Source organism: Rhipicephalus microplus, chromosome 9, assembly GCF_043290135.1.
Source record: "Rhipicephalus microplus isolate Deutch F79 chromosome 9, USDA_Rmic, whole genome shotgun sequence".
NCBI lineage: Eukaryota > Metazoa > Arthropoda > Arachnida > Ixodida > Ixodidae > Rhipicephalus > Rhipicephalus microplus.
Genome location: NC_134708.1, coordinates 77,258,488 through 77,285,783, shown reverse-complemented (window position 1 = coordinate 77,285,783; position 27,296 = coordinate 77,258,488). Strand labels below are relative to the sequence as shown.

Here is a 27,296-nt window from a genome sequence, read left to right as displayed (position 1 = left end):
CGGTTTTTAAGACGATTGAAAACATCCATGCCCGTTGTCGACCACCAACGCCTAAAAAGGGACGCGCACTGTATCACAACAACCGTGTGTATAGTGTTAAAGAAGTGAACACCGACATCGCAGCGAAGTGCTTGTCACAGCAAAGCAAGCATGCTTACGACGTTGAATTCCATTTAAGCACACAAATACGACCGTATATGTTTCTCTATCAGCTGTCACTTGTACATTTATTACTCGAAAGCTGTTGAGCAGGAGCTGTCGACCACCTCTTGTATACAGGAAGAAATACTGTCGGAAGGTTACCGGGATGATTCTGGATGGTGCTGTTTCGCTGTTGTCGAAATGTCTCGAGCATATCCTGGTATTCTTGTTAGGCATCCAAGATGAGAGGTCATCGAAGCTGAAACATTGATTCGAGAGCAATCAGCTGACACTCAATATCGCAAAAGCAAAACGTGTGCGCAAGCGAAAGGCAAATATCCGAATACACAACAAGTGATGAAGCAATCAGCTAACAATAACAGGAAAACAAAAGGTGTGCGCGAGAGAAGTGGTAATTTGCGAATACTCCACGTGTTACTCGGTGCAATCAAGCCTTATTTCTGTTGTACTAAGCGCGAGAAAGCCTCGGCATTAATGAGCCCGTTTCAGCAGTCTAGCCATCGTCCTGGTGCACAAAGGAGCGGCAAGGCACGTTGACAAATTAATGCGTGGTGTGTCCAAGCTCTTACAATGTTAGGTTTCACGAGTGACAACCGCTGTGTGTGTTTTAACACACGCTTGTGAGCAGTTGTAATGTTGTCGTGCATTACACGAATGCTTCCCCGTTATTGTTTTTGCTCTGATGTCGTTAAAAAAAATCCGCAAGTGCAACACTCGCACGACGCGCCAAACAGTGACGATCCACTTCTGCCGCCGAGTTGCTTCCCACGGTCTCAATGGGAAGTGATTCATTATGAAGCCGACTTTCCCTTCTTTGTTGTGGTATCTGCCTTTGTTCTTTTTTTTTTTCACCTCTGACAACAGAGTTGTCAACAGGCTGCGGTAAATCTATTGAAAAACGGCGCGCTGCTATGTTGTTCCGCCTGTTTTCAATGCGCACAGCAGTGAAATGCCGCGAAAGGGCACCCTGTGGGTTCTAATTGCTGCTGCTAGGTGGCGCAATGTGTACAAGCAAACTGCATTGCCGGGTGCCTATTATCATCATTGTATCAGTGCATGTTGAAAGACCAGCTGGTCGAGTTTCATTTTGAGCCTTCCACTACGGCAAACATTCTAACTCGCTTGTGCGCTTTCAAGATTAAAAGGCTTGTGCAGTGCTTTAGATGACTTCTCTTTCTGCATCTTATTCATCAGAAACAACAAGTAGTAAGTTATGCAATGTAAATATAGAGGACATGTGTGAGGCATTTCCAAATCAACAATCTTAGTTATCACGTCACAGAAAGCTTGTAAAAATGAATATTTTTGATACTGAAGTGATAAACAAAACTCCTATTCTTGCTTGGCAAGAGTGATGCGCCGACCCCCATTGGCGACAATCGGCGCAACTCCTCTGCATGACCTCAGTATTCATTTTCAGCCTTAGTGATTAAGGCTTAGCCCATGCTATGCTCAATACATGGTTGGGCTTGCGCCACGCCCACTATCAGGTGTGTGCAAAAGTCAGAAAACATTGACACCTATCAGCCTTTTATCTGTGACTAAGTAGCTCCAACAGCATGAACTGTCGGTCATAGCTATCAGCCGAAGTGAAATGTAAACTTCTAAGTAATTCTAGATGAATTGTCTAGGGCAGTCTTTCTCAGCCATGAATTTATAGTGAAATAGGCGAGGAACCCCATGCACTGAGAGAAGGTGGGGAAGGGTGGGTAAATACAAAGCAGTGTAGTCACATGGATTTAATTTAAATCGCTCTCCACCGACCTAGACCCCATTCGAGAATCATTGAGCTATTGTGTGTCTACATGAACTTGACATGTAAACTGTCTATCTTTCTTTTGCAGGATGGGAAGACTGAAGCTGTCACCAATGACTCTGGTGATCGTGTCACCCCTGCTGTCATTGCATTCTCAAATGGAGAGAAGGTGGGTCAGAATTTTTTTTTTTTTTGCATGGTGTGGCAACTCTTACTTTTTGCACAAACATCGATGCAGTTCTGAAAAGGACAGTGGCTTTAGGAGTGTGTTGTATGAAATACTCATACACTTAAACTCCGCTACAACGAAATTCTTGTGGATCGCGAAAAATTGCGTTGCAGTGGGCATTTTTTAATCATGAAAAAAAGTGGTAAATGAAGTGAAACCTATATGTATGACACTTAAGGGAACAGTTTATTTCCAAAACATTAAAAAATCACTTAATTTCAACTGCTTGCGCACGAGCAACAGCAGAATGCACTGCTCATATTCTGTGAGGAGCTGCATGGTGACATCGTCGACATGGGGCGCCAAGGAAGGGACGCAGAATGTTCAAGGAGTCCATGACCTGCGGCGCGGTCACTGGTGTCGGCACTGCCAGAACACCATGTGCGGCTTCATCGTCGTCCTATGAAATGGCAGAAGCGATAGCCACGTGAGCACTCCTGAGGATTTCGGCATCACTCAGCTCCTTGTACGCGATCACGTCCGCATTAGAATTAACATACTCGCTAAGAGCAATGCTCTTGAATGCAATGTCAGCATCCTCGAGAGCTGACCATGCTGTGGCAGTTTTTACGTCTTGCCCCTGTCCAACGTCATCGGCACTTCTTACGTCGTCACTTGGGCAGGGTAAGTTCACCTCTTCAGGCCAAAACCCTGCATGCTCAAAACAGCTCTTAATGACATCACGCTGTGTCGACGTCCATGCGACAGCCAACATTTGCACAGCCATGAACAAGTCGACTTTGGTGTCGCAGCCATCAGAATTCGCTGAAGAAGCCTTGATTAGTAAGCGTGCTTTAAGCTGTTGATGACGCCTTGATGTAAAGGCTGAATCAGCAACGTGCAGTTTGGCGAAAAAGTTTCACTGCAACGTTCCTGTTGTTGTCCAGGCAATGTGCTGAGCAATCTAGCAGCAAGAAAACACTGCAGTCTTGCTTTTTGATGTCGTGGTCGAATGCAACGATCTAGTCGGTGGGGAAATGGCCCTCATTAGCAATGTACTTGACAGGCAGGTTTTTCGTGCCCCTGAAGCACCGTGGTTTGGTGCTCTTGCTGATAACGAGAAGGAGCCGTTTGTCTAACCCGTCCTTATTTGCACAGAGCAACACTGTGACTCGCCTTTCGCTCTGCTTGCCTCTGTGGCACTGTTTGCCTTTGAAGTCAAGCGACTTTTCTGGTAGCATTTAACAGAAGAGCCTGGCCTCGTCCGCATTCTAGTCGGACACGGCGTACTTCCCGACGATGCCAGTAGCGTTCGACGCGATGCACAATGCTGCACTGTCGCAGTCTGCAGAAGCGGACTTTCCACACAGCACCTTCTCGATGATCTCATGGCACTCCTTAAATCGATTGAGCCACACGGCACTTGCCTTGAAGTTCTCGTTAATGCATAAAATGCAGGCGTAGTTCAGTGCTTTCTACTGAACTAGGCTACCACTGACCGGAATCTTCTTAGTCCTTGTTTTGGAAAACAAAGCATACACTGCCTTGTCAAGTTCCTCATGGTGTGGCTGGGTCGTCGTTTTTGTTGGGCAGATGTGCTCGGTTTCTTACTCTGGGGCGCCGTCATAAGCCACCGCTGCCTCAATCGGGGAAAAAAAGATACGTAGGTCAGAGCTAACAAGGTGCTGGACTACTGATATACTGAGCTAATGAGACAAGGAATGAGGTGGGGACACTTGAGGACTAGTACTGCTAACGCCACAAAACACGTAAAAAAAGGGGGGGGGGGGGGGGGACAAGCTAGCAGCCAATATCCAACGTGTGGATTCGGCTGGCCAAGCTCGCAAACTTTCACGACATAACTCTATGCTTCACGAAATCCTGCCGAGCATCATTATCGATCTCAAACGATGGTGTCCCCCGTAGTGTCATTGTCTTGCAGCATTTGGCGGGTTACGTAGTCTTAGGTCAACCTTGACGCGTTTACGATCATTTTAGTTGTCCGATTACCAAGGAAATGCTAAATGTATGCTCAGAATGCAGGCCAGTTAATAAGCATTCGCCACTGGAGGCAGCATGAACAAAAAAGAAAATAATGCAGACAGCCGCTGTCGTGTGTACCTTTTTTTTTTTTTTTCGTGCCGTTAATAAGGACAAAAGGTGTTGTCACTTCAATTTACTAGTTAGCGTGGTTCGATTTGTGGCGGGTCGAGTAACTCGTAAGAGGTAAACGGTGCCCACGGCCAACAATGGATCGTTACCAACTTGCCCAGCTTTCATTGCTACTCAGCGAGTAACTCGTGTCTCGGAAAAATTTTGTTGAACTGGGAGAACAATGTGAAAGTGGTTCGTTGTGGAGGAAGTTCTTACGTTAGAGCCTATAGAATGCGGGCGGGGAATGGAAAAAACCTTTGCTGAAGCGGAGTTTGACTGTACATGAAGGTGTCAGAGTTAACTTCAGCTTGTTACACTCAAACCTCGATATAATGAACCCAGATATAATGAAGTATTGGTTATATTGAAGTAAATAGAGAACACTCTACCAATAGATACAATGTTAGAAATATACCTTTACAACAAATTTTTGAATATAATAAAATTAATTTTTTGTGTGTCGTGCAACTTTGTTATAATGAGGTTTGAGTGCACATTAACAGGCTTACTGTTACTGCGCTATCGTGTACAACATGTCCTGGGTCCATTCAAGCTGTTTATGGCAGCTTTTAGCTTTGCAAGCCATTTCTAGTGTATACCAGGAAAATGAGATTACAATACATATGTAACTTGAATTCAAATATGTCCTGCATTATAGGATTGTTGAAACATTTTATTGAATCAATGAAGGATAGCACATAACATCTGGCCCAGGTATGCTACTGGTATCATCTCCAGCAGCCCGAGCTAATGGGAATCGAGTTTATCTATGAGTAGCATGTGTGGATGGGCGGACCAATAGCTTTGACCACACATCTAAATCAAAACTGCTGCATTTATTTTATGCTTGATAGTCAGATTAGCACACACTCGCCTAGGTGGCGCTTCAGTTTATGAAATTTTTGCTGTGATGTGTTCGATGCTTCTCTATCCTTTTGCAATAAGTTATAGGACCAATACCTTAAAGGTGCTGGAATAATCAGACATCTGGATAAGTCAGTGACTGAGGGGCTCGCAAATTTCTCAAGCCCGAACTAAATCTTCTGACATGAGATTCGGCAAACCAAAAAAAAAACACAAGCGTAGAGTCAACATTGTTGAAGCACAGTGTAATGCACAACTGAGAGTTGTTGTGTATAACACTCTTTCGATCTCATTCACACAGTCTCCGGTCTATCCCATGTAGGTATGACCGGTGCGTTCCACATGGGGGTTTGATGCATTGGCAGTGCTGGCAGACCAGCCAGCATGCCTGGATATGTTTCAGCGAGGCATGGTAGAATATTTGAACGCTTTGAATTTTGGAACTCGCTTCTATCTGTGTCTAAATTATTCAGAATTTTGAAGTATAAACGAATTAATAGACATATATTTGACCCCTTGTGAACCCCCCCCCCCCCCCTCCTGAAAAGATAGTTTCTCTGCAGTGTGGAGCTGTTATGCCGTGAAACCACATATCGAGGCGAAATTAAGCCTGACTTTGAGTTTAAATTGTACATATTGTCTGCACCTTGATTAACTGCTCTTTTTAAACTTAAAGGCATGTTATGAGGGTTTATGTAGGCGAGTATAGCAAAATTGAAAATGAAGATGTTTTATCACTTATAAGCGCAGCCCTACTACTATTCAAATTCTGACATTAGTCAAACTTGTTACCACTTCTCTTCAAACCAAAATAGTGATAAGGAAAACTTGTAGACTAGCTGGTTGGACATCTTCGATCGGGAAAGGGCGTGATAGAAATGGAGACAAAGCATAGAACAAGCAACGTACCAATCAAAACGCCTCATGTAGTGTGGTGCTCCTTACTATGCTTTGTCTTCGTTTTTACTGTACAGTCTCTTGATAAAAAAGTGACATAGGCGGGTGTCTAGTTTCAATTAAAGATATTGTTCTATAGCGCGTAACAACCAAAAAATGAAGGTAAGTTCCACCCACAAGGCCGCATTGTCCTTACTTACCATGCCTATACACTACAAAAAAAGTAGTTCCCAAACAATGGCAATAATTTTTCTGCATACAACCATTATATTGCAGTACTTCATTGACATTGAGATAAAGAAACCCGAAGCTCAATAAAAAAAAAACTTGCGAGGGCAAAGAGTTCAGCTTAGCAATATATCTGTTGTTTAAATCACACCCCCTACCACTCTCATCTCGCAGTCCACGAAGAAGCAATGTTCTGAGGTGTACACTTCTGCCTTAAACACTGCACCGTGCGGCCAATGCTCAACTAGTGTGCAAGCGCAATGGCAGCTGGGGGGGGGGGGGGGGGGGTCGCTGCGTCGTCTTCTAAAAAACGGCGGCTCCGCCGAATTTTGCTTGCTTTCCTGTCCTGTGGGACTCTTTTTTTCTCCCCACGCCTCGTCTGCACTCACATCATTCATACAGGTGCACAGCACAGCGTATATCGCAAGAGATCACCAAGATTCCCATGCTGCGACAACCAATTAACGCACTCACACATGCTTACGTGGCAACGCTGATGCCGTGGCTTTTGCCGGCAATAAATAACAGATGCACACATTTAGACTTCACCTTCAGCCTACTGCACATGAATGACCGTGACTACAATTGTCAAGAATGGTCACCCTCAGGTGACATGGTTGGTGCATCTGAGCGACGCAGAAAATAGACGCCGCGCTGCCGCTTCGCACTGCCAGAAGGACGGAACGCTATAAAGCACTGCCGCTTTGGTGCACTTCAAATGATCAAAACCAGAAACGTCTACATGGAATGACGACTGGTGAGGATGATGGTGAGTGCGAGTAGATAACAGTTGGCAATAGTTTCTTCTTGACGAAGAAAATGCCACAGAAAAACCAAAATTGATGCGTGCCGGTCTCAGTACAGCGGCACATCACCCCTTGTCGCGAACGGCGCCATGCTGATTTTGTCATTGGTTCGTCCTGACTGTTATGTCATCGTAAAGAGCGGCTGCAGTTGTAGTTGGGCACGCATAATACCAATGGACTTAGCTTGTCAGTGACTATAGTTGGGTCATGAACAAAATGCTCTTTTTTTTTTTAAGTAGTATTATATGACATATGCTACTCAAACTGTTTGGTTCGAAATTATCCGACGTTTGCTCCAAACCTCAAGTTTACTATGCGCGCATCCCTTGTTCCAGCGTTTCATTGTCACCCCTTTGTGTGGGGCCTTTTCTGTTTCAGTCGGTGGGGCTCGCCGCCAAAAGTGAGATGGCTCGCAACCCGAGTGGCACCATCTGCAACCTGAAGTGCCTGATAGCTGCCACCTCACCCGAGGAGGTGCAGAAGATTGCCAGTGACAGCCCATGCAAGGTCGGTTCCTGTCTACACAATTAGTTTTTTAGGACAAGCATGTTTATGTAACCGCGCTTTATTTCATGCTTCAGTGGAAGACGCGTAAGTGGTGCAGTTGGGAGTGTGTAGAATTAGCCAGGTATCGAATAATGCGTGTCACAAATAAAGCAGCTTGCATTGGAAATGGTTTAACCCCGCTGGTTTGCACTGTAGATGGCGACCACTGCACTGTAAAGGGGCTGTATCCTTTAACCTTTAACTGGCATTGTGTTCTATGTTCACAATATTTCAGTATTTTTGTTTTTGATTGCTGGTGCTTTTCTCAGGATAACTACAGCATGTACAGTATTACAACCACAACTGGTGGACTTTAGTCAATGTCAATTCACGCATTATTTTTGCTCACTAGTGCTTACGCCTTATTTCATATGTACTGGCTATGCCTAGAATTGATGCATTGTAACCATTAGACGCCAGGACACATCAGTTAGCCAGCTTCACTGACTGATCAATCAATCAGTCAGTGAAATTCGAAATGATAGCACCATAGAAATCGCTCTTATGGAATGGAATGGAATGGAATGAATAAACTTTATTTCAGTCCTGCAGGATGCGCTTAGCGCGTAGCGGGCGTCTCCCATGCTCTAATCGCCATTCATATTACAAGTTAATAACACCTTATTATTCTTTGTTTGACAGCATGTAAAGTTCTGACCACATGCTGCCTACAACTTGCGAGGCTTCCGATATTTTATTTTTTGATTGTGAAGCACTGATTGATCATGTTTTCACAGATGTAGAGGAATGGTCTATTTCGATATGATCGCATGATGTTTTTTTTGGTGCAGATGGCTTCGTTTTGTATTGCGGTTGATATGCTTCTCTTCTTAAAGTTTTTAATCAGTGAAGCCCTCATCGTCTCCTGATCGTTGCCACTTTTGCAGATAGTGACCGAGGGAGACAGGGTCCACTACGAGGTGGCCTCTGCAGACAACGGTCGCAGCACCCGTCACTCGTGCAGTGACGTTCTGGTCCACCTCTTCCGCAAAATGTTTGGTGAGTGGCTACAACATTTCTGGGGGGAAGGGGGGATAAATAATTCATTTAAGGATTAAAAGAGCAGGGAGCCAACATAGCCTTCTGAGATTAAAAATCTGAGCGTTCTGCAACTAGACGTGTATGTTGAACAGATTTTAATTCCAACTTGGGGTAACCATTGACATTAGATTTTAAAAGCCTGAATTGCTGTCAGGCTTTGTATGGCTGCGCTTTTCTTACCTTGCCATGGGAGAGAAACAACTAAAATGGTACTGGCATGCTTCCCTTGAATATAAGTTCTACCACAAGACTTTCATATATAAAAGGTGCACACTTGATAAGCGTGGAAGTTTGGATACTTAGCATTGTGCATTGATTGTATGCCGAGGTGTTCTTGACGGGCTAAACTTTGTGTAATCAGCATCATTCCTAATTTATGACATGTTACACTAACGCCTGTAGATGATGCCATTCTTTTAGAAACATTGTAATGAAAGTGTGAATCTGAAGTTGGCATTGCAGATGTTGAACACGTCTTTTGAGCGGTTTGTCTAATTTGCATGAGGACCACTGATATCACTTTTACTTACTTTCAGAGGTCGCCGAAAGCCAAGGAAGTGACGAGCACCCTGCTGTGGTGACAGTGCCTCCAGAGTTTGACGAGCAGCAGAGGCAACTTGTGGCGTGAGTATTGTGTTACATTCGCATCCTTTGTCACTGGGTCGTGGCTGTAGGTGGTTGGTTTACGGAGCTTTTCTAGGCTGATATCCCAACAAGACAGAAGGTCAAGGGAACTGATAAAATATTCTCAAACAAAGAAGTGTTGCTGGAGCCAATGTTCTCCCTGTAATTGCTGCCTTGAAAAAAAATACAAGACCAGCTGTCAAAGGAATAAAGTTTTTTTCAGAAATAATGTTTTTTCAGAAATAAAGTTTTTTCATTCATTCACCAGCTGTCAAAACATTAGTAAGAGCCATACCCCGTGTCCAAGATTTTCCACCTCTATGCTGAGGGGACGATAAAAAATCCGCACTGAAATGAAGAGGTCATGCCTTTACTTTCTCTTGGATCTGTTTGTTAGTAATGATAAATTATCGTCACCGTCCACCTTACTAGACCCACAGCAAGGCAAAAGCTTTTCTCTCATGATCTGCCCATCAAACCATTGTACCTGCTGACTTCTTAATCTCATCTGTCCGCCTTTCCCAGGCACCATGGTCATGCCTCTTTTGTTTCTAGGCTCATCTTGTGCTCTTAAAACAATTCATGAACCCAGCAAGGGGCTGTCTCTTTTGAACCAGATTACCTTGTGTGTATGATTGCTTTTATTTTTCTCGCTGTCCCTTCTTGTTCATTCGTTGTGGCTTATCAAGCGTGCACTCGCGATATGGCAAGCGTAGGTCTATAGTGCCACGGTAGATTTGGCTAGTGGCCGCGCCGAAAAAGAAGCGAGCCGCGTGGCCCGTGTGGTGCGAGCCACGAGGTATGACAGAACGGCCTAGCTTCGGATCCACACATGTCAGCAGGTAACAGGTTCCTTGCGATGACGGAAGAGGGCCGACGATGTCGAGATGGACGTGGGAAAACCTTGCGTCTGGAGGCCGAAAGGGGGATGTTGCCGTGACTGTGTGACGGTGAACTTTAACCCGCTGGCACTCAAGGCAGGTTCGCACCATGCGTCGGACATCAGCATTGATGCTTAGTCAAAGGAAACGAGATGTGACTAGCTTCTGGGTCGCACGAATACCAGGATGGCTCATGTTGTGCAATTGATCAAAAATTGCACGACAAAAAGCTGAAGGCACGAAGGGCAGAGGGGCACCAGTAGACATTTCGCACGTTATTATTGAGGTAGAAAATGCAAGCGGGCACTCGGTGAACGATAGAGACATGGATGAAGATTGAAGACGATGCAGCTCAGAATCGTTGCTTTGGGCAGCTGCTAGCTCTTCCATGTCTAGTGGTGGCTGGATCGACAAGGCATCGATGCGGGATAGTGCATCAGCAGCAGCATTTTCCTGCCCTTGTACGTGTCTGAGATCCACAGTGAACTCGGAAATAAAGCATAGTTGACAGACCTCCCGTGCAGTATAATTGCTGTAATTGCAATGGAAGGCAAACGTCAGGGGCTTGTGGTCTGTAACGATGTAAAAGTCCCGGCCCTCCAATAAATGACGAAAATGTTTGATGGCGAAGTATACCGCGAGGAGTTCTCGGGCAAATGTGCTGTATTTCGCTTTCGTTGGCTTCAGTTTTTGCGAGAAAAAACAAAGGGGCTGCCAACCGCATACATGCTGCTCGAGAACAGCGCCAACTGCGACGCTTGATGCATCGGTGATGAGATGAATTGGGGCATCAGAGACGGGATGTATGAACATGGTGGCATCTGCCAGAGCCTTCTTGGCAGTGTCAAACACAGATGCAGCGTCCTCGGTCCACTCCAGTGGCGCAGCCGGGTCTTTCTTTTTAGCCAATAGGTCGGTCAAGGGCTTTAGAAATGTGGCACACTTTGGAAGAAAGCAGCGATGGAAGTTTAGCAGGCCCAGAAATTCTCGGAGTTTCCTTAGTGAAGTCGGGGGTGGAAAGTCTTGAATAGCTTTCACTTTGCTGGCGGGTAGTGGGATACCCTTTGGAGCGACAAAGGGGCCTAGAAACTCTATTGTAGCGACGCCGAAGAGGCACTTATTGGGATTAATTACGAGGCCATAATCATCCAGGCGGTGGAACAGGGTGCGCAGATGGGCTTCATGCTCAGGGCTGGATGAGCTTGCTACAAGGAGGTCATCAAGGTAGGCAAATACGAAATCGAGACCTCGCGTGACCTCGCTGATAGTGCGCTTAAAGGTCTGTGCAGAGTTGCGCAATCCAAAAGACATCCTCACGTATTCAAACCGACCAAATGGGGCGGTGATATCCGTCTTCAGAATGTCGGCGGGTTCTACAGAAATCTGATGGTAAGCTGCTAGCTCTTCAATGTCTAGTAGTGGCTGGATCGACAAGGCATCGATGCGGGATAGTGCATCAGCAGCAGCATTTTCCTGCCCTTGTATGTGTCTGAGATCCACAGTGAACTCGGAAATAAAGCATAGTTGACGGACCTCCCGTGCAGTATAATTGCTGTGATTGCGATGGAAAGCAAACGTCAGGGGCTTGTGGTCATAGTTCGACTAAGTCACTCTTAGAGAAGATTGTGCACCCTGTCAAATTTGACGTGAAATCCTGTATGCGAGGAAGTGGATACCGGTCTGGCAAGGTGCGGGCATTGAAAGCACGGCAATCCCCACATGATCTCCAGTCGTCAGGATCTTTCTTCGGTACCATGTGGAGTGACGATGCCAGTTGCTGGAGGAAGGCCACACAATGCCAAGTTCAAGCATGTGCTTAAATTCACGGCGGGCGATGGCGAGGCGTTCTCCAGATAGTCGACGGGGTCGTGTAAAAACGGGAAGTCCAGTGGTCACAATGTGGTGAGTGATGGAATGCTTCTCCGGTGACTCTCTGGTGCGCGGCTTCGTGATGCTGGGAAAGTTGGCAAGTATTTTTGCATACGACGAAGCAGGTGTGAGAGCTCGCAGTCCCGTTGGCGAGGAAGTACAGAGTACACCGTTGATGAAGAGGTGAGTGTTGAGATCAATGTGGCGATGAGCATGCATGTCTACAGCAAGGATGAAAAAACTGAGGAAGTCAGCTCTAAGAACAGCTTACGAGACGTCAGCAAGGATGAAAATCCAGCGGAACGTACGACGTAGTTCAAGGTTAAGTGTAATAGAGCGTTGTCCGTATGTGGGAATGGCGGAATTGTTGATTGCTTGGAGTGGGCAAGTCCGTTAGTTGCGACGGTGATCTGCACACGTGGCCAGGATGACGCTAACCTGGGCTCCTGCGTTGACTAGGAAGCAAGCGTCAGTGATTTTATCAGAAACATAGAAAAGGCGGCATGATTTTTGACTAGTACCCCTTGCCGCCATCAGTGGCCGGTTGTCGCATTTCCCGACCAGGAGCACGGGCGAGTGCACTTGTGAGCAGAGGCATCGAATCGACGGTGGTACCAGCACACGATTGAAGATGAGACGTCCCGCGGCGCGTTGGTTGGCCGAAGTTCCGGAGAACGTGGGGGCGTCAAGGAGCGACTGTGTATTGGGAACCTGGATGACGGTTGACGATGCGCAGGTACAAAGTCATCGAGGTGCCTGACAAGGGCGTCCAAACAGTTCTCGATGCTCGCGAGTGTCGGGTCTGAAGCGGTGGTTGGTGCCGGTGTGGTAACGACGTTGAGGCTATGTGCCCGCGAGTAGTCCCCCACTCAGTCAGCCATTTCAGCGACTATGGCTACTGGGACATCTCCTACAGCTACGAGGACCGGGACCATGCTGTGCGGTAAGCGCTGGAGGAACAACACGCGTAACCGCTTCTCCTCTTGGGGGTCGGAGGGGCCGCTAAGGAGCTGACGCATGCGTCGCAGGAGCTGTGATGGGCGACAGTCACTAAGCTTTGTAGCCATAATGAGCTCTTGGAGTCTGCTGTGTTCGGACTCAGTCTTGCCGGAAATGATAGCTGCCTTCAACGTGTCGTAGGGATGGCTTGAGTGCGGCGACGCTAAAATATCAGCTAAGTCGTCGGCTACGTCTGGAGGTAAGCAAGACACCAGATGCCAGTACCTGGTCTGTTGGCTGGTGATTTGCCGTAGACGGAAGTGCGCCTTGACTTGCAGAAACCATCTGCTGGGGCTGTTGGGCCAAAATGGTGGCAGGTTGACATGTTGAATCGCAGCGACTGCAGCACCGCTAGGTCTGGCGTCTTCTTGGGCGTCAGGACCAGTAGGATTGGTGGCAGAGCCGGCGGGATCCGTGCGGGATGATCGGGGCTGTGTGTTCTTTATCGGGTCACTATTAACTGTCGGAGTTAACACGAGGAAGATTCAGCCCTGACAGCGCTCAGTTTTCGAACTGATTTTTTATTGTCGCGCTGCACCCGCCACGCGCCCAGTGTCATTTTCTTCCTTGACGAGCGCTGCATTCTGAGGCACTACAGGATATGTCGAGGAAGGAGACGGTCGCGATGAGCCCGTGCCGAGGTCAAGGCTTCATTCGGGACGCAGGCGTGGGCGGAGTCACTGCTGCAGCGTCATGCCAGGTTCCGAAGCTAGGCCGTTCTGTCATACCTCGTGGCTCGCACCACACGAGCCACGCGGCTCGCTTCTTTTTCGGCGCGGCCACTTTGGCAAATCTAGCGAGACGCTACATAGGCTCCCCCCCTAGCACTTTGCACGATTGAAAACCAATGTACAAAAGAAAGGGAGGGACAGATGCTATATACATGACCGACAATCCGTAAAGTGTCCATTTAGGAAGTCCAGGTTGTCAATGTGTATGGGCCATCAAGAAGCAGTGGATCTCCGGCGGGCAACACTGGGAGAAACGCAGTGGACGAAGATAAAAGCGTCGGGTCGCTGCATTAATAGACACGTGTATCCTACAACGACGTGGCGGGACCATTCGAAAGCGCAACGCTGGTTCAAGTGGACGCGGCTGATAAACGTGCCAACAGCTGGAACCGTAGACAGGCGCTGAAGCGCACGCACCGACGATGTGGGCGAAATAGTGTGAAGGACCGAAGCACACCCATGATGACCAGCACTGAAGTTTCACAGCCGCAGCGGGGTCTCGGACAGCGCACAGGGCGCCGAGCATGCTGTCTACAAGGAGCAGCGGGGCGGTCGTGCTTGTGTGGACTTCTCTGTCTATGGAACACCGACCTCCGCATAGCACTGCGGGCGGTATGCCAGGGTAGGTGGCTGAATCGACGAATGCAGAAACGTTGTGCATTTTGGTTAGTCATGTGCACGGCAAACGGTTGGCCTTTGCGTTGGCAACCCTGGTAGGTGCTCGCCGTCTTGAAGGCCAAGGCTGCAACACATGGCTGTTTAGCAGGAAGCTTGAAAAAGGGCCGCTCTGTATTATGCCGAACGTGATGATTTCGTCGGCATACTGTCAAGGGCGGAAGATGTGCAGTTAGACCGCACATTGTTGCTGTTGCTACCAACGAGCCTGCGTGGCGGACTGCGTCCGGCGTCGAATGCTCTAAGGAATGGTTGTGAAGCTCGGAAGACGTGAGCTTCGCTGGAGGATCGGGCGGCACACCTGCACGTGTTGAACGACCATCGGTTGTCCGCGCATGAGGGTTGGCGTGCAGGTCTGCATGATCGATGACCTCTACAGCATGCGTGGCATGTGTGGTCTGCTCTGCCATGGGCGCACCAGGTACGTAGTCCTCAGCTGCGTCAGTCATAGTCGCAGCGTCTCCGAAGTTTGGCTGTGGTTGACGGCTTGTGACATTAACTTCGGCTGCGGGAGACTGCGAGGGTGAAGGTGGTCGCTGCTGGCGGACGCACAGCGTCGAGGTGGGTGGGGGGGCGCCTTCAGACATCGTCGATGCTGAAGCCTCTGCGATCGAGGGGCGAGTAGCGGGCGATACTATGTCCGTAGTCGTGGTAGACACCGGGGCATTCGGCGATGTTGCCGTCGTGGAGCCTAACATGTCCGAGAAGTCGTGGTCTGTGGAGGTCAGAGAAGACGTGTGGGTGGCAAAAGCGCCTGAGGGACCACCGGCCGAGGACTTCGAAAAAATGCAGCTCGTGACCGCCTGTTCGTTGACGGTCGAAACGTCTTGAAGAACCTCGTCGGATCTCGTGGCTGACTGGTCGCATGCAGCACGAATGTCTTGAACCTCGTCGGACGGGCAGTCGTACGCGGAACTTGCTTCGCCAGTGGTCGAACGAAAGGTTGTAGGAGACGTAGTCAAGGAAGTTAGGTCCCGATCATTGGATAGTTTCGAGCTGGAGGGTACCGCACGCTGCGACGCAAGAGAAACCTTGAAGTCACAGGTGAACGGAAGTAGGCGGTATGTGAGGCCGTAGGAGGCCAGCACTGCGGAACAGAGGTTATCATAAGGCTGCAGTCTGGAGCTTGAAGTGGCAGAGAAATGAGGCAGCTCTACCGGGAGGGCGTCGAGAAAAATGGCGTACATCAGCGGCTGGTCCGTGACGCCATTCACCGCAAGAACTGCGTCGAGCTGCATAAACCATACCTTGGGGTAGGTCGATTGGAACGGCGGCACTGGCGGACAGAGTCGCGGGAACATGGCAGCTGATGGCTCGTCGAAGGGCGCGTTCTCCGGCTCACCATATGTCGAGGAAGGAGAGGCGAGACGGTCGCGACGAGCCCGTGATAAGGTCAAGGCTTCATTCGGGATGCAGGCGTAGGCGGAGTCACCGCTGCAGCTTCAAGCCACGTTCCGAAGCTAGGCTCTTCTGTCATACCTCGTGGCTCGCTTCTTTCTTGGCGCGGCCACTTAGCCAAATCTAGCGGGGCACTACAAGTCTTTTATTTCAGTAAAGTAGATGCCGTCCTTTCTTAAACGTCCCAACTCCTCATTACTACTAGTAGTGTATGTAAAAGCGACTAGCCTGCTATGCCAACTCCGGCCGTATGTTCACGTTTGAGCATTTCCCTTGTTCGCTTTCATGTTGCTGCTGTGTCCATTCACGTCTCCTTTGGCCACGACTGTATAATGCCTGCCATCAATTTTTCTTGCTTACATCTTTCTGAACCTCGCCTTCGTAGCTCTTTAACTCAGCTGCAATGCAAAAAACGGTTGGCTCGATTCCCAGCCATGGTGAGGGCGGCATATGTGATTAAGTATGCAGAAACATGAACCATCAAAGAAAAGAAACAAAGTGCAAGCACTAAGTTTAGCTGTTTTGTTTCTACTTTTTTTGCGTCTGTGTGTTTGTTTTCGCATTTTCTTTTCGGTGGAGCATTGAGTGCAGGTCAAAATAGCCAAGTGGTAAAACTTGACCCGGAGTCCTGCTCTATGGTATTTCTTGTAAAGCAATGTGGAGATTTAAAAGATATAAAAAAAAGACCCTCGTAGTTTACATGCTTCGATAACATTGCTGTTGCGTGTGCTGTCACTTTCCACTGCTTGCCTGTTGGGTTAGCATTGTGAAATGTTTATACGTGGGGCACGCGTTTGTGTTGCAGTGCTGCGGCCACCAAGGCAGGCTTCCAAGTCCTTCGGCTAGTCAATGAACCCACTGCAGCAGCCCTTGCCTATCACATGGGCACAGCCCCATCTCTCGATGTCTGGTGAGCCTTTCTTTTTTTTTGTGCTTGGAAGGAAAGGTTTGCCAATTTGTGAGTGGGCTCAACATGACTCCTCCAAGAGCACAGAGAGAAAAGCAAGGTTGCTAGCACCCTGGTGGTTTCATGGTAATTTAAATGTAAGTGAGAGGGTAGACTGGATGAGACCGGTAAAATGCATGAAGTTGTTCGAGTATTCAAAGCTGCAAATGAAGGAAAGTTGTACAATATCGGGACAAGCTATTAAATAAACTTGTAATACTGTATTTGTACTTAAGTCTCGTTAAATAAAATTGCATCTTATCCAAGAATAAGTTTGCCATATTTGAAAATTCATTATAAAGGTATACCGTATTTACTCAAATCAAGGCCGACCCCGATTTTAAGCCAACCTTCAAAAGGCCGAAGCCAGCGGAAAAAAAAAACTTACCTCGAATGTAGGCCGAATGAAACAGCCAAGACGGCATTCACAGAAAGAAAACATTTATTCAACATGAAGATCATACAAAGCAGTTGCCGATGCTGTGCTCATTCCAAGTCGTCGTTGCTGCTCCCCTCGTCGATGAATTCTTTGTTGTCCCTCGCTGCAGCCCCTCCAGCGGCACACATTTTCTTCGTCCACTCCAAAGTGCCGTCCCGCTTGAGCTTTAGACGACGACTGTGCGGCTAGGTCAACTTTTTTTTTATAACCGGCACTATAATGACACTGCCTGTTTGGTGCTATTGAGCTACGCCACTCACAGACCCCTTGAAGCGCGATTCAAAATGACGATCGGCTCGCCTCAACACTCGCCACAAAGATCAAAATGATAGCCTCACGTGTGTACTCAGGCCAGGTGTTGGCTTGGCTCTTAAGGGGGGATGCTACACCTTCCAAAAACTCTTTTATTTTTGCGAGTACCTCAGTCAAATTTGGAGAGCTTATGTAGATTTTACTGCTGATTTCAAAAATCTAATTCTTTTTTTGCTGTGACAATTAGTCTTAAAGATATAATGAACTGCGACTTTTTCAATTAAGGCCTAATTAGCTAATTAACTGTAACTTGGATATTGATGTGCAACCTATAGAACCAATTCGGTATGTTCACAGTGTGCAATAAAGTATAAATCATTGTTCTGGGCTATTTCGAAGCAAAGTTGTGGGATGTTGAATATGACATGAAAAATTTCCCCATCTACACTTGAAACAAAAGATCCATTTAGAGAATTTTCTCCAAAAATTATTACAATAAAAGTTACTTTACGACACATCCCCTGCATTTATCTTCGAAACAAAAAAGAAATCGTAATGATAACCCAGATAGAACAAGAGATATTGCTCCGGCATAATGGGAAGCACATGAAAATTGTCGTTTTGAGAAATCGAGAAAAAACGTGGGCACACATTTTTATTGCAGAAGATGCAACAAGACAACCTCAAAACGCACCAGAAGCATAGTCTGAATGCATTCTGTGCTCATGCCTCCTCTTCACTAGCTTCCGGAGTTCCAATGAGGCTGTTCTTTTCTTGTTGGAGACAATGCTGCGACGGTGGTCTTTTTCTCTCGCTCTCCTGGCACCAGTACTTGTCGCATTCATGTCCATTTCACCTAAGATTGCCGTTGCAGAATTCAAATTGCCCGTGTTGAAGCGCAGCACTGCTTCTGCAACAGCTTCTTCAACAGCGAACAGGGAAGCATGGTGCTTCTTGGGGGCCAAACTCCAGATTACCGAATGTAGGCTCTCGTTGGAGTTCTGCGTTTTGCCGCGTTCGCACCTCTGAAGCAGGGCTCTTTCCGAAAGCCGGGTATAAACCGGTAGTAATGCCTCTGCCACGTCTTTCAGTAGATTGTAGGCATGCCTGGGGTCGGGCTCACCCTTTGCTTTTGCGGCATTGTGCCGACACCATGAAGTTTCACCAGCTGGGCACAGACTGTGGTCCGAGCATTCATCAGTGAAGGTGACGTGGCGGTATGTGGCCATCACAGCTTTTTGCATCTCGCCCACGTCACCTTCATGCGATTTCAGAGCCCGGCCATAATATGTGCTCAGCCTGGTGATCAGCTCACCTGTGAGCCTGCCTTTCCCACCAAGGCCTCTTTTCCCATCGCACTTTTGTTTCTGCACCAGGTTTCTCAATGCGGTGCCCATCCGTTTCTGTACATGATTAATACAGTCTTCCTTCTGCACGTGAATGTAACCATACACCTTGGTGTAGCGCAGGCCATGGCGTTCAAGCGACCTCTGAAATAGAATTAGAGCCGCCTCCACTTCCATTTGCCCCGCTTTGCTGTTCGTATTTTTTTGGCATTTGTGGTTAGCCTTCCATTCTTGATAGCCCTCACTACTAGGCTTTGGGCCCACCTCGCAGCCTAGGCAAAAGTTGGAAAGAACGACGTAGTCCAACACGTAGCCACTAAATAATTCGATAACTGTGCCCACGCCGACGTGAAAAGAATGGCCTCGCGTCTTCCACGTGCCGTCGTAGCTAACGGCAACATTGCCCCGGTGGCCGAAGCACAAGTCATCATAAATTGTTCAAACCTTTTCCGCACATTCGCTCATAGCGGACTCAGCCGCTCGCGTTGCAGCGGGTGCCAGCGTGTTCTTCAAGTGCCGCTGAAACGTCTTGTGGTGCATACCCCAGTGTAAGATGCCCATTGTTGCGAAAATATCGTTAATTTTCGTTTGGCCGTTGCCGGTAGCCACCATCGCCCTCGAAGCGAGAAGATTTACTTCAAACGTATTGCACGTTTTTGTGCCGTTCGCGCAGGGCGAAGTCCATTCATTCGCGATCTCGCCGCACCTTTCACACTGCACTAGCACTTTCACGGCAAGTCCGTAGTCCCGATCCCCTCTGACGATCGTAGCCGGTCCGTGGCAGGCTTTGCAACACAAGGCACCCATTTTCGCGTTTAGGATATCTAGATGCATAAGCAGATAAGGAGCAGCGTGGTCCGAGTCCTGTGCGGTTGCCTCGCTACAACTCGCGGTGAAAAAGTCAATTTTCCGTGCAGTTGCTGGCGCCGATGAAAGCCGGTCGAGCGTCGCTTTCTCCCGGGCATGATTTTCTTCAACTTCGGCGTTTGTCACCACCTTGGCGTCGATTCGTAGTCGTCCGGAGTTCGCTTCACCGTCATCGTCGTCGGAGGCAACGCGCTCGGTCGCACCATCGCTGAACGGCCGCGGAGCGTCGACACATCGTTCGTCGGAGTCAACCAAGGGCTCTGATGACTTCGTAGACTTTCTCCCACGACCTTTGCGTTTCCTGCGACCAAATGCGTGCACGGTCCGATACTTTTTTGCGTTTCCAGGCATGGCGATACGATCAGAAGCTTCAGAGTGCTCTGCCGATTTCGAGGCGTCACAGCGGTAACCCTTTCAAAATGGCGTCGGGTCGCGTATGCAGGCGCAAGCCGCGAGCTTCCAGCCAACCGGAAAGCGCCATTTCAGTCACGTGCGCCGTTTAGCCAATGGCAGTGAGCGCCGCTCTTCGTCTTTGAGGCCCCGTTTTTCGAGCCGGGGAAACGCTCAATGTTGCTTACTGAATAAAAAAAAAACAGCTGAAAACGCGTTCTTTCAAACAAGACCAAAATGGCGCCGATTGAGCGCGTAGTTCCCGCGTATCGTAGAGCCGAAACCTGCGCTATTCGCCCTCAATTTAAAGGACAGGACGCCCGTTTTCGGTTTTTTAAAGTTGAATAACGATAAAAGTTGATGGTATTCGGCTATGAAATTTTGTAAATAGGTGCGCAATGATGTCGGGAACGCGAAAAGAAGGTCCGCGAAAACTCGATTTTTTGGCTGATTTTCGGTCCTGAAGTGCCGCGTCCCCCCTTAACGGCTATAATACCATCTAAGTCGTGCTAGTTGTGCACCGCTTTTCTCTATGAATAATGGTGCGTTTTTCAAAATCCTCGAATCTAAGCCGACCCTGAAGTTTCATGTAAAAAAAATTTGAAAAAAAAAAACCATTGGCCTAGATTTGAATGAATACGGTATTTCCAACACTGTAACTGTTGCAAGACCATTCTTCCTTCAAACACTTAGTGCATAAAATCTTTTCAAACTTGCTATGCACCCACTGTGTGGCTTTAAAGGGAATAGAAGCAGTAACGTGTGTGCTTTGTTAGTGGGTGAACAGCTTTAAACCATGAAAGCATTATGATAATCACATGTTTCGACACCCAATGGCAATGGGCACTTGTACCACGCATAATTACTGTAATATTTGATGATGTTATTGGGAAGCATGTATACAAGATGCATGTGTTTGTAAAGCATGAAAGTTACTTGCACTGCATTTTCAAGCAGAGAAAGTTATTTCACTGTGTTCACCAGCACACGCATGTCCGTGCGGTAGAACACCCACTTGCCGTGCAAACGACCCGGGTTCGATCTTTACTTGGACCCGGAATTTTTTATTTTTTTATTTGCATCTCTCTATATTTTTTGGTCATGCACAATGTAATTTTTTGCTCGCAACCAACGACATCGATGCCAAAACTTCTGCAAAACGAGCTCTTTAACTCTATCGCATAAAAGCGTGCCTCGGCTGCAGACTGAATGAAGAAAACGCTGTTTTAGTGGCAGAAACCCAGAATTTTTAATGAGAAAGTGCATACTTCACAGGCACGTACGTATGGTCATCATCATCTGCGACATCACTGACCCCTTTGTTGCTTAGTTCAACATCTTTTCTCAGTCTGAACCTGAACTTGAAGACAGGTCTTGTGATAATTTCACCCGTGTGACCTTGCGTTCTACATTTGCTGCAGCCGGTACCTACTGTATCGACTGGGTGGTCGGACGGCAAGTGCAAGCGTAGTGGCAGTGTGCAATGGCGCCTACCGCCTTGTGGCCCACGCCACCGCAAAACCGGCCCTGGGTGGCCGGGACTTCACTGCGGCTGTCGTCGACCACTGCGCCCAAGAGTTCAAGCGGTGAGTGCGCAAGAAGCCGGGCTCTCTCTCTTTCTCTTTTTTTTTTTTTTTTTTTGCTTGTAAGCACTTTTTGTTTGGCACCACTCTCTAGCACAAGATAAAAGCCGCCAGAAAAGAAGAGCCTACTTTTCTATGCATTCAAGTTGTTTATAATTGTGTTCTGGTTAATTCATCGTTTAGCTGTCTTAGAAGACTGAAATGTTGGGCAAGTTGTGTTTTTGATTACGACAAACGTAAACTTGTGTAACAGGAGACAATGGGCTAGTAAAAGGCACAGAACAACAAGTGTAGTGTTTCTGTTTCGCTTTCTTGCTCCAAATGTACTTCGTCACATTCATATACTTTTTAAGATTTTTAATCACACATTGTTTTCTTTGGGTCATTGCATTACTCGTTGACACTTTTTTCAGCTGACAGAATTTTTGCCAGCAAAACATTGTATAAATTGTAAGGCAGGTTAATAAACTTTTACAGCCAAAGCCGTGGGGCTGACCTGCGTGAAAGCCGACGGGCACTGGCACGGCTGTGGAATGCCGCTGAGACGGCCAAGCATGTCCTGGCAACACTGGAGACAGCCCAGTGCTTCGCGGAGTCGGTCTACGAGGGAATGGATCTCAGCCTCAACATCAGCAGGTGTGCCACAACACTGCTCAACCTCTTGAGTGCTTGCATACGCTATGGTATACATGTTGTTTTGTCTGTCCTTTTAGTATTGCTCTTTCAAGTCTACCTCTGTAATTGTCAGCACATCATGACGTGACCCATTATTTCTGGTAAAATAAATAATTTAATAATAATCACCTTGCCGAAGTTTGGGATATGTGTTGGCTGGAAAACATTATCATTGAAGCTTCCGAATTTAGTTTTCAAAGTAGGCGTTGCAGGCAGGAACTCCACCAGCAGTGTAGGTGCGCAGATTGCTGGAGCAACTGGCAATCGAAGGTTTGCATACATCGGGAATTCTGCGAAACTGTCCTTTGTTAAATTTCTTGACAACTCCAGAAGGAATGGGTAAATCATGGCGCTCTGACACAGCGAGAAACATGCAGTTTGCTGCCCGCGTGTCACTGCTGTGTCGCTGTGAAGCTCGTCTTCCAAAAGGACTTGTTTTTGGTCAAGTTGGGTGCTTACTTGGGGCAAATGACTGGGTTAAAAGCACATTTCCTGTAACAGGAAGAGCAGGAGAGAATAAAGAGCAGCGCCAACTATCAACTGTTTAATGACAGTCTAAAAAACGCACAGGAAAAAAGAGAGGACATTTCTTTGCATGTGTGCACAGTCAACAAAAAAAGTACAGCGACATGGTCAAGGCAACAAGCTATCGAAAAAACACGTTTCTGTCGAATACAACATTATAGATGTTTCACTGATACAATTAGACTCTTTTTTTTTGATAAAAAAATGCTTCCAAGAGCTTTCTAACTGTTTGTTTGCTCTTCTTACCGAGAATCACCTCTTGCACAAAACTTGGTTCTCATCGGCAAGCGTTACAGTGCGCAGGAAGATGCACATGATCTCTTTTGCCTCGGCTATTAGCATGCTTTCTAAATCTGTCATTGATGCAAGGACCCGTTTGTCCATCTCCACATCCGGCAACCCAGTGCAGTTGCAAATGATTGTCTAGAAGCATGACGAGAATGCTCTTCCTCCGGTATGTAAAGGCTTCAGAGGGCGGAAGGTAGTGTTGAAAGAAGTTAGACAGGCTAGCCAATTGATGTCATGTTACGCCCAGCATACAATCGACCGTGAAAAAAAATAACCTCTCTCTCCTCGGAGTTGTCCTAGCAGATGCATTTTGGGCAGTGTGAGTCTTTAGCGTTGAGGCATTGCTGTTCCTCGCAGTGTTTGTCTGCTGATAACCACATATAGATGTATTTAAAATGTTATTTCATGAAGTACAGCTTTGTCAAACTCACATCAGTTTCTTTGTGACAAAAATAATCATTGAACAAGTTTTGGGGAATGATCAACTGCGAGGCGCCGTTATTTTTGCTAAAACACGTTGACATGTTGGTTTTCATCTATATTTTTGCAAGAGCGAGTGAAATAGGGAGTGCTCCTAGGATAATTGGCTCCATGAAATTTGCAATCAATCCAATAATTTCTAGCTCTTCACTGGGTCCGCAAAATAATTATTGAGGTCCTTGAATATAAATGCAACTTGCTTCTAGGCTGTACTCCAAGATGTGAAGTTAACTGCTCCAAACTGCTCTAATATGCAAAATTACCTGCTCCAAAAAGCTCTAAAATGGAATTTTTTGCTGCTCCAAAAATTGCTCCAAATCTGAGGAACTCGGTAGCACCACCGGGTGCTTCATGAAGGGTCACAAAATGGACAAGCTTTTAAGAAAGGCTGTGTTCATTACCTGAGAATTCCACCTAGGGAAAAGTCTAGAGGGATTGTGAGGAACAAATAAGCTTTATTCTTGCATCTGGTAAATTAGCTAGTTGGTCTGGTCAGCCAAGATAGGCACTGAATCTGGATTTTGAAGAGGTCCGTGGTCATGCTTTTCTGCTTGGACGATGCGCTGATGGCACTGTGAGATAAGAGAATAGAAAACCTTGACACCGAAGAGAGAAGGGATATGGAATATTTACTTGCATTATTGTTCTGTGCTTGGTGTCTACAACCAGGGCACGGTTTGAATCCTTGCTGGGCTCCCTGCTGACGCGGTGTACAGAGCTTGTGGACGAGGTTCTGCAACAGGGCGGCCTCGAAGCCTCTGACATCCACAAGGTGAGAGAGAACCTCTAGTTTGGAATGTGCCACTTGCTGTTTTGGCTCCCGAGTTGATGTTAGGCCTAGGTTTGTGCGAATATTTGAATGCTTTGAATATTCGGACTGATACTACAGTATACGAATTTCCTTTGACTCTAGTTTAAATTGTTGAAAACTTCGAAGTACTTCTAATAAACGAAGTAGTCTGCATGTAACCCTCTTGTTAGGATGGCTTCACTGCATTGGAGATGTGTGTGTGTGTGTGTGTGTGTATGCACGAAGCTGTAAAAACACCTTGGCATGGGAAATCTGCACTGCCGCAAAGCCTTACTTGAAGGTTAGCTGAACGTCATACCCTCACACTGATTCGTCGTTTTTAAAGTTTAAAAGCTTGCTATACCAGCTTATATGCTCTAAGTGTAGTAAATTGTAGAATGAACATAATTTGCAGGTTATTGCTTGCATTCGACAGGAAGCCAGATCCTGCTACTATTTTAAGTTGTTCCATCGTCTTTTGAACCAAAGAAATGGCTTTTTCAGAGGTGTTGTTTCAATTTTGAAAGAATACTGTGCAGGTAAGTTAGGTCATAACAAATATGCCAATTTTTTTTATAATATATGATATACACTATTCGAATTTGATTCGAAATCATTTGACTAAAACTACTATTCACTTCGAACCGAATATTAACTATTCGCACAAGCCTAGTTGGGCCTACTGAATTGAACACACGACAATGAAATAGCCCTGAAAGGTGGCTCGGTGCATGTGCAAGTGTTGCTTGCTTACTTTCGTTGTGTATTTGCCCCAATCTTTTGCAAACCAGGACGCATGGCACATATTTTTCAGTGGTAAAACTTATATTATTTCCCAAAGTGCAGATACCAGGCTCACTGCATGCATGGGCCACATACCGTATATACTCGCTTAATCCTCCCACTCACATAATTCTCGCACCCCCCACATCGCTCAACAAAAATACGATTTCTTTTTTTCCTCGAGTAATAATCGCCCCCCCAAAAACTGCCGCAATAATGTCGTCTGCTCGTTCCAGCCACTGATGATAATAGCACGCGTCATCTGGCACCATCTCTTAAGCATCAAGCGTACTATTAGCATGGAGATCCAAGCCAGAGTGGCAAGTGCACGTTGCGGCGTGTTTTTTATGTTGTGTTGGTAATCTTGTCACGTTATGGGGCGATACTGAAGCTACACGGCTGCTTTCAAGTTGAAAGTAATAGATCATGTGCTAAACAACGACAACAGGGCCCGCCAGTAGGCCCTTCGGAGTCTACAAGTTTTGTGTTCGCTACTGGTGACGGCAGCTGAAAGCCACCAAGACTCGTTGACCTGCCGTGTGCCTAAAACTGGGATTGATCGTAAACTTTATTTCTTCAGAAGGAAACTGCAGACGATTCTATTAAATAGCCATCAGCCCAATACTGACGTCCTACGCTTACCTTTTGAGGGCTCCTGTCGCCCAACGAATGCTACCGCTACGGCCGTGACACCCACAAGCTTTGCGTATTGTATCCTAATTCTCAACTATTTGCTTTCACTTTTAGTGTCTCAATTAAATCTTGCCTTGTGTTGAACCAGTGCTTTTAATGTTGAGGTAAGTTTTAATTAGTACTTCTCAAAGCTTGCTGTTAGTTGCTGGTGTGAGAATCCCGATTTGCGACCACTTCGTTTTACTTTTTTGCACTGTACGTCTTCATAGAAAGTTTTCCCCGCATAATTCTCGCACCCCCTAACTTTGCATTGGTTTTCCACCAAAAAAAGTCCGAGGATTATGCGAGTAAATACGGTAGTCTGCAATGATAGCTATTAAGGCAGAAGCCTTAGAGCTTTTGTCAAGCATGAAAAGTGAATGCCGGTGGTGTCAGCACGAGTGATGCGAAAAGTGTCATCACATGGCAATATTCTTTGCATTTTCATGGCATCATAAGGTGAGGCTAAAATTTGTGGCACCGTAGTAATGTCACGTTGCATGACGTAAGATGATATCGTCACAAGGCGTCATTGCTTGGTCAGGGGTGACAGTGGCAGTGCCGAGCCATGTTTGGTGCAGAAACTTTCAGAAGCCTTCAATTTAATAATTACAATCGACTTGAGAAGCTTTAAAAAAATGGCTTTGAGAAGCTTTTAAAAAAAATGGCTTTCACCTTCGTTTCGTCTTGAGCAAATTGTGTGACGTAATATTTGTCTGAGCATGTATCCTTTGTCTTCTGTATCTCTCTTCTTTCGTCAACAAGGTGGTTCTGTGTGGTGGCTCGACCAAAGTGCGCCGACTGCGCAGCCTCCTGGCGTCTCGTTTTCCTACGTCACAGCTACTCGACACCCACAGCCCCGATGAAGTGATTGCCTTGGGTGCGGCCATGCAGGTGAGTTGTTCATGAACTTTGTGCAAATACTGAACATAAAATACTACAGTAGACGCTCCATCTCGGGCAGTGAGCGACTTAATGGTGCAGATGACGACGTAGCTGTTTCTGACTGCATCGATGCTGAGAGCATGGCCGCCATTGCCGAGGAAGTGATCTCGTGCAGTTACGAATATGTATGGCAACGCATTCACTGCCACTGCTAACCAACCTTTTGCAGCGTTACAAAGCTTGCATCGGCGTTCTGCATCTATCAACGTTGTTGTGGCCGAAGCAGCTGAATTCGCTTATTTGAAAAGCTTCAGTGATATTGAGAATGACCAGAACTTGACAGTGTGCAAGAAGCAAAATGAGTTTAGGAACTATTTTAATGTGAAACAAAGTGCGGTAACTTGCAGTTCACACCTTGTTCTTCATTATACTGTGAGCGAATCGTTATGTTAGTGCTTGCAACGATTTTTGAGTCCTGATTTAATGTAGGCCATAACTATGCATATTTTGTATTTCGAATTATATATATCAAATTATTTCGCAATTCTTTTCGAGTTTTATAGATCCAAAATCGA

General features: G+C 46.7%; 1 protein-coding gene across 1 annotated transcript in view; it reads left to right on the top strand.

The window, feature by feature from the left end:
• The window catches only part of LOC119163196 (heat shock 70 kDa protein 14), a 53,186-nt gene that overhangs the window by 1,848 nt on the left and 24,042 nt on the right, over positions 1-27,296 (top strand). The window contains exons 2-10 of the mRNA XM_037415145.2: positions 2,007-2,087; positions 7,415-7,543; positions 8,470-8,581; positions 9,160-9,247; positions 16,606-16,710; positions 21,462-21,626; positions 22,101-22,259; positions 24,261-24,363; positions 26,602-26,730. Coding sequence (XP_037271042.2) covers positions 2,007-2,087; positions 7,415-7,543; positions 8,470-8,581; positions 9,160-9,247; positions 16,606-16,710; positions 21,462-21,626; positions 22,101-22,259; positions 24,261-24,363; positions 26,602-26,730 — 1,071 coding nt within the window. The remainder of the gene's footprint in view (positions 1-2,006; positions 2,088-7,414; positions 7,544-8,469; positions 8,582-9,159; positions 9,248-16,605; positions 16,711-21,461; positions 21,627-22,100; positions 22,260-24,260; positions 24,364-26,601; positions 26,731-27,296) is intronic.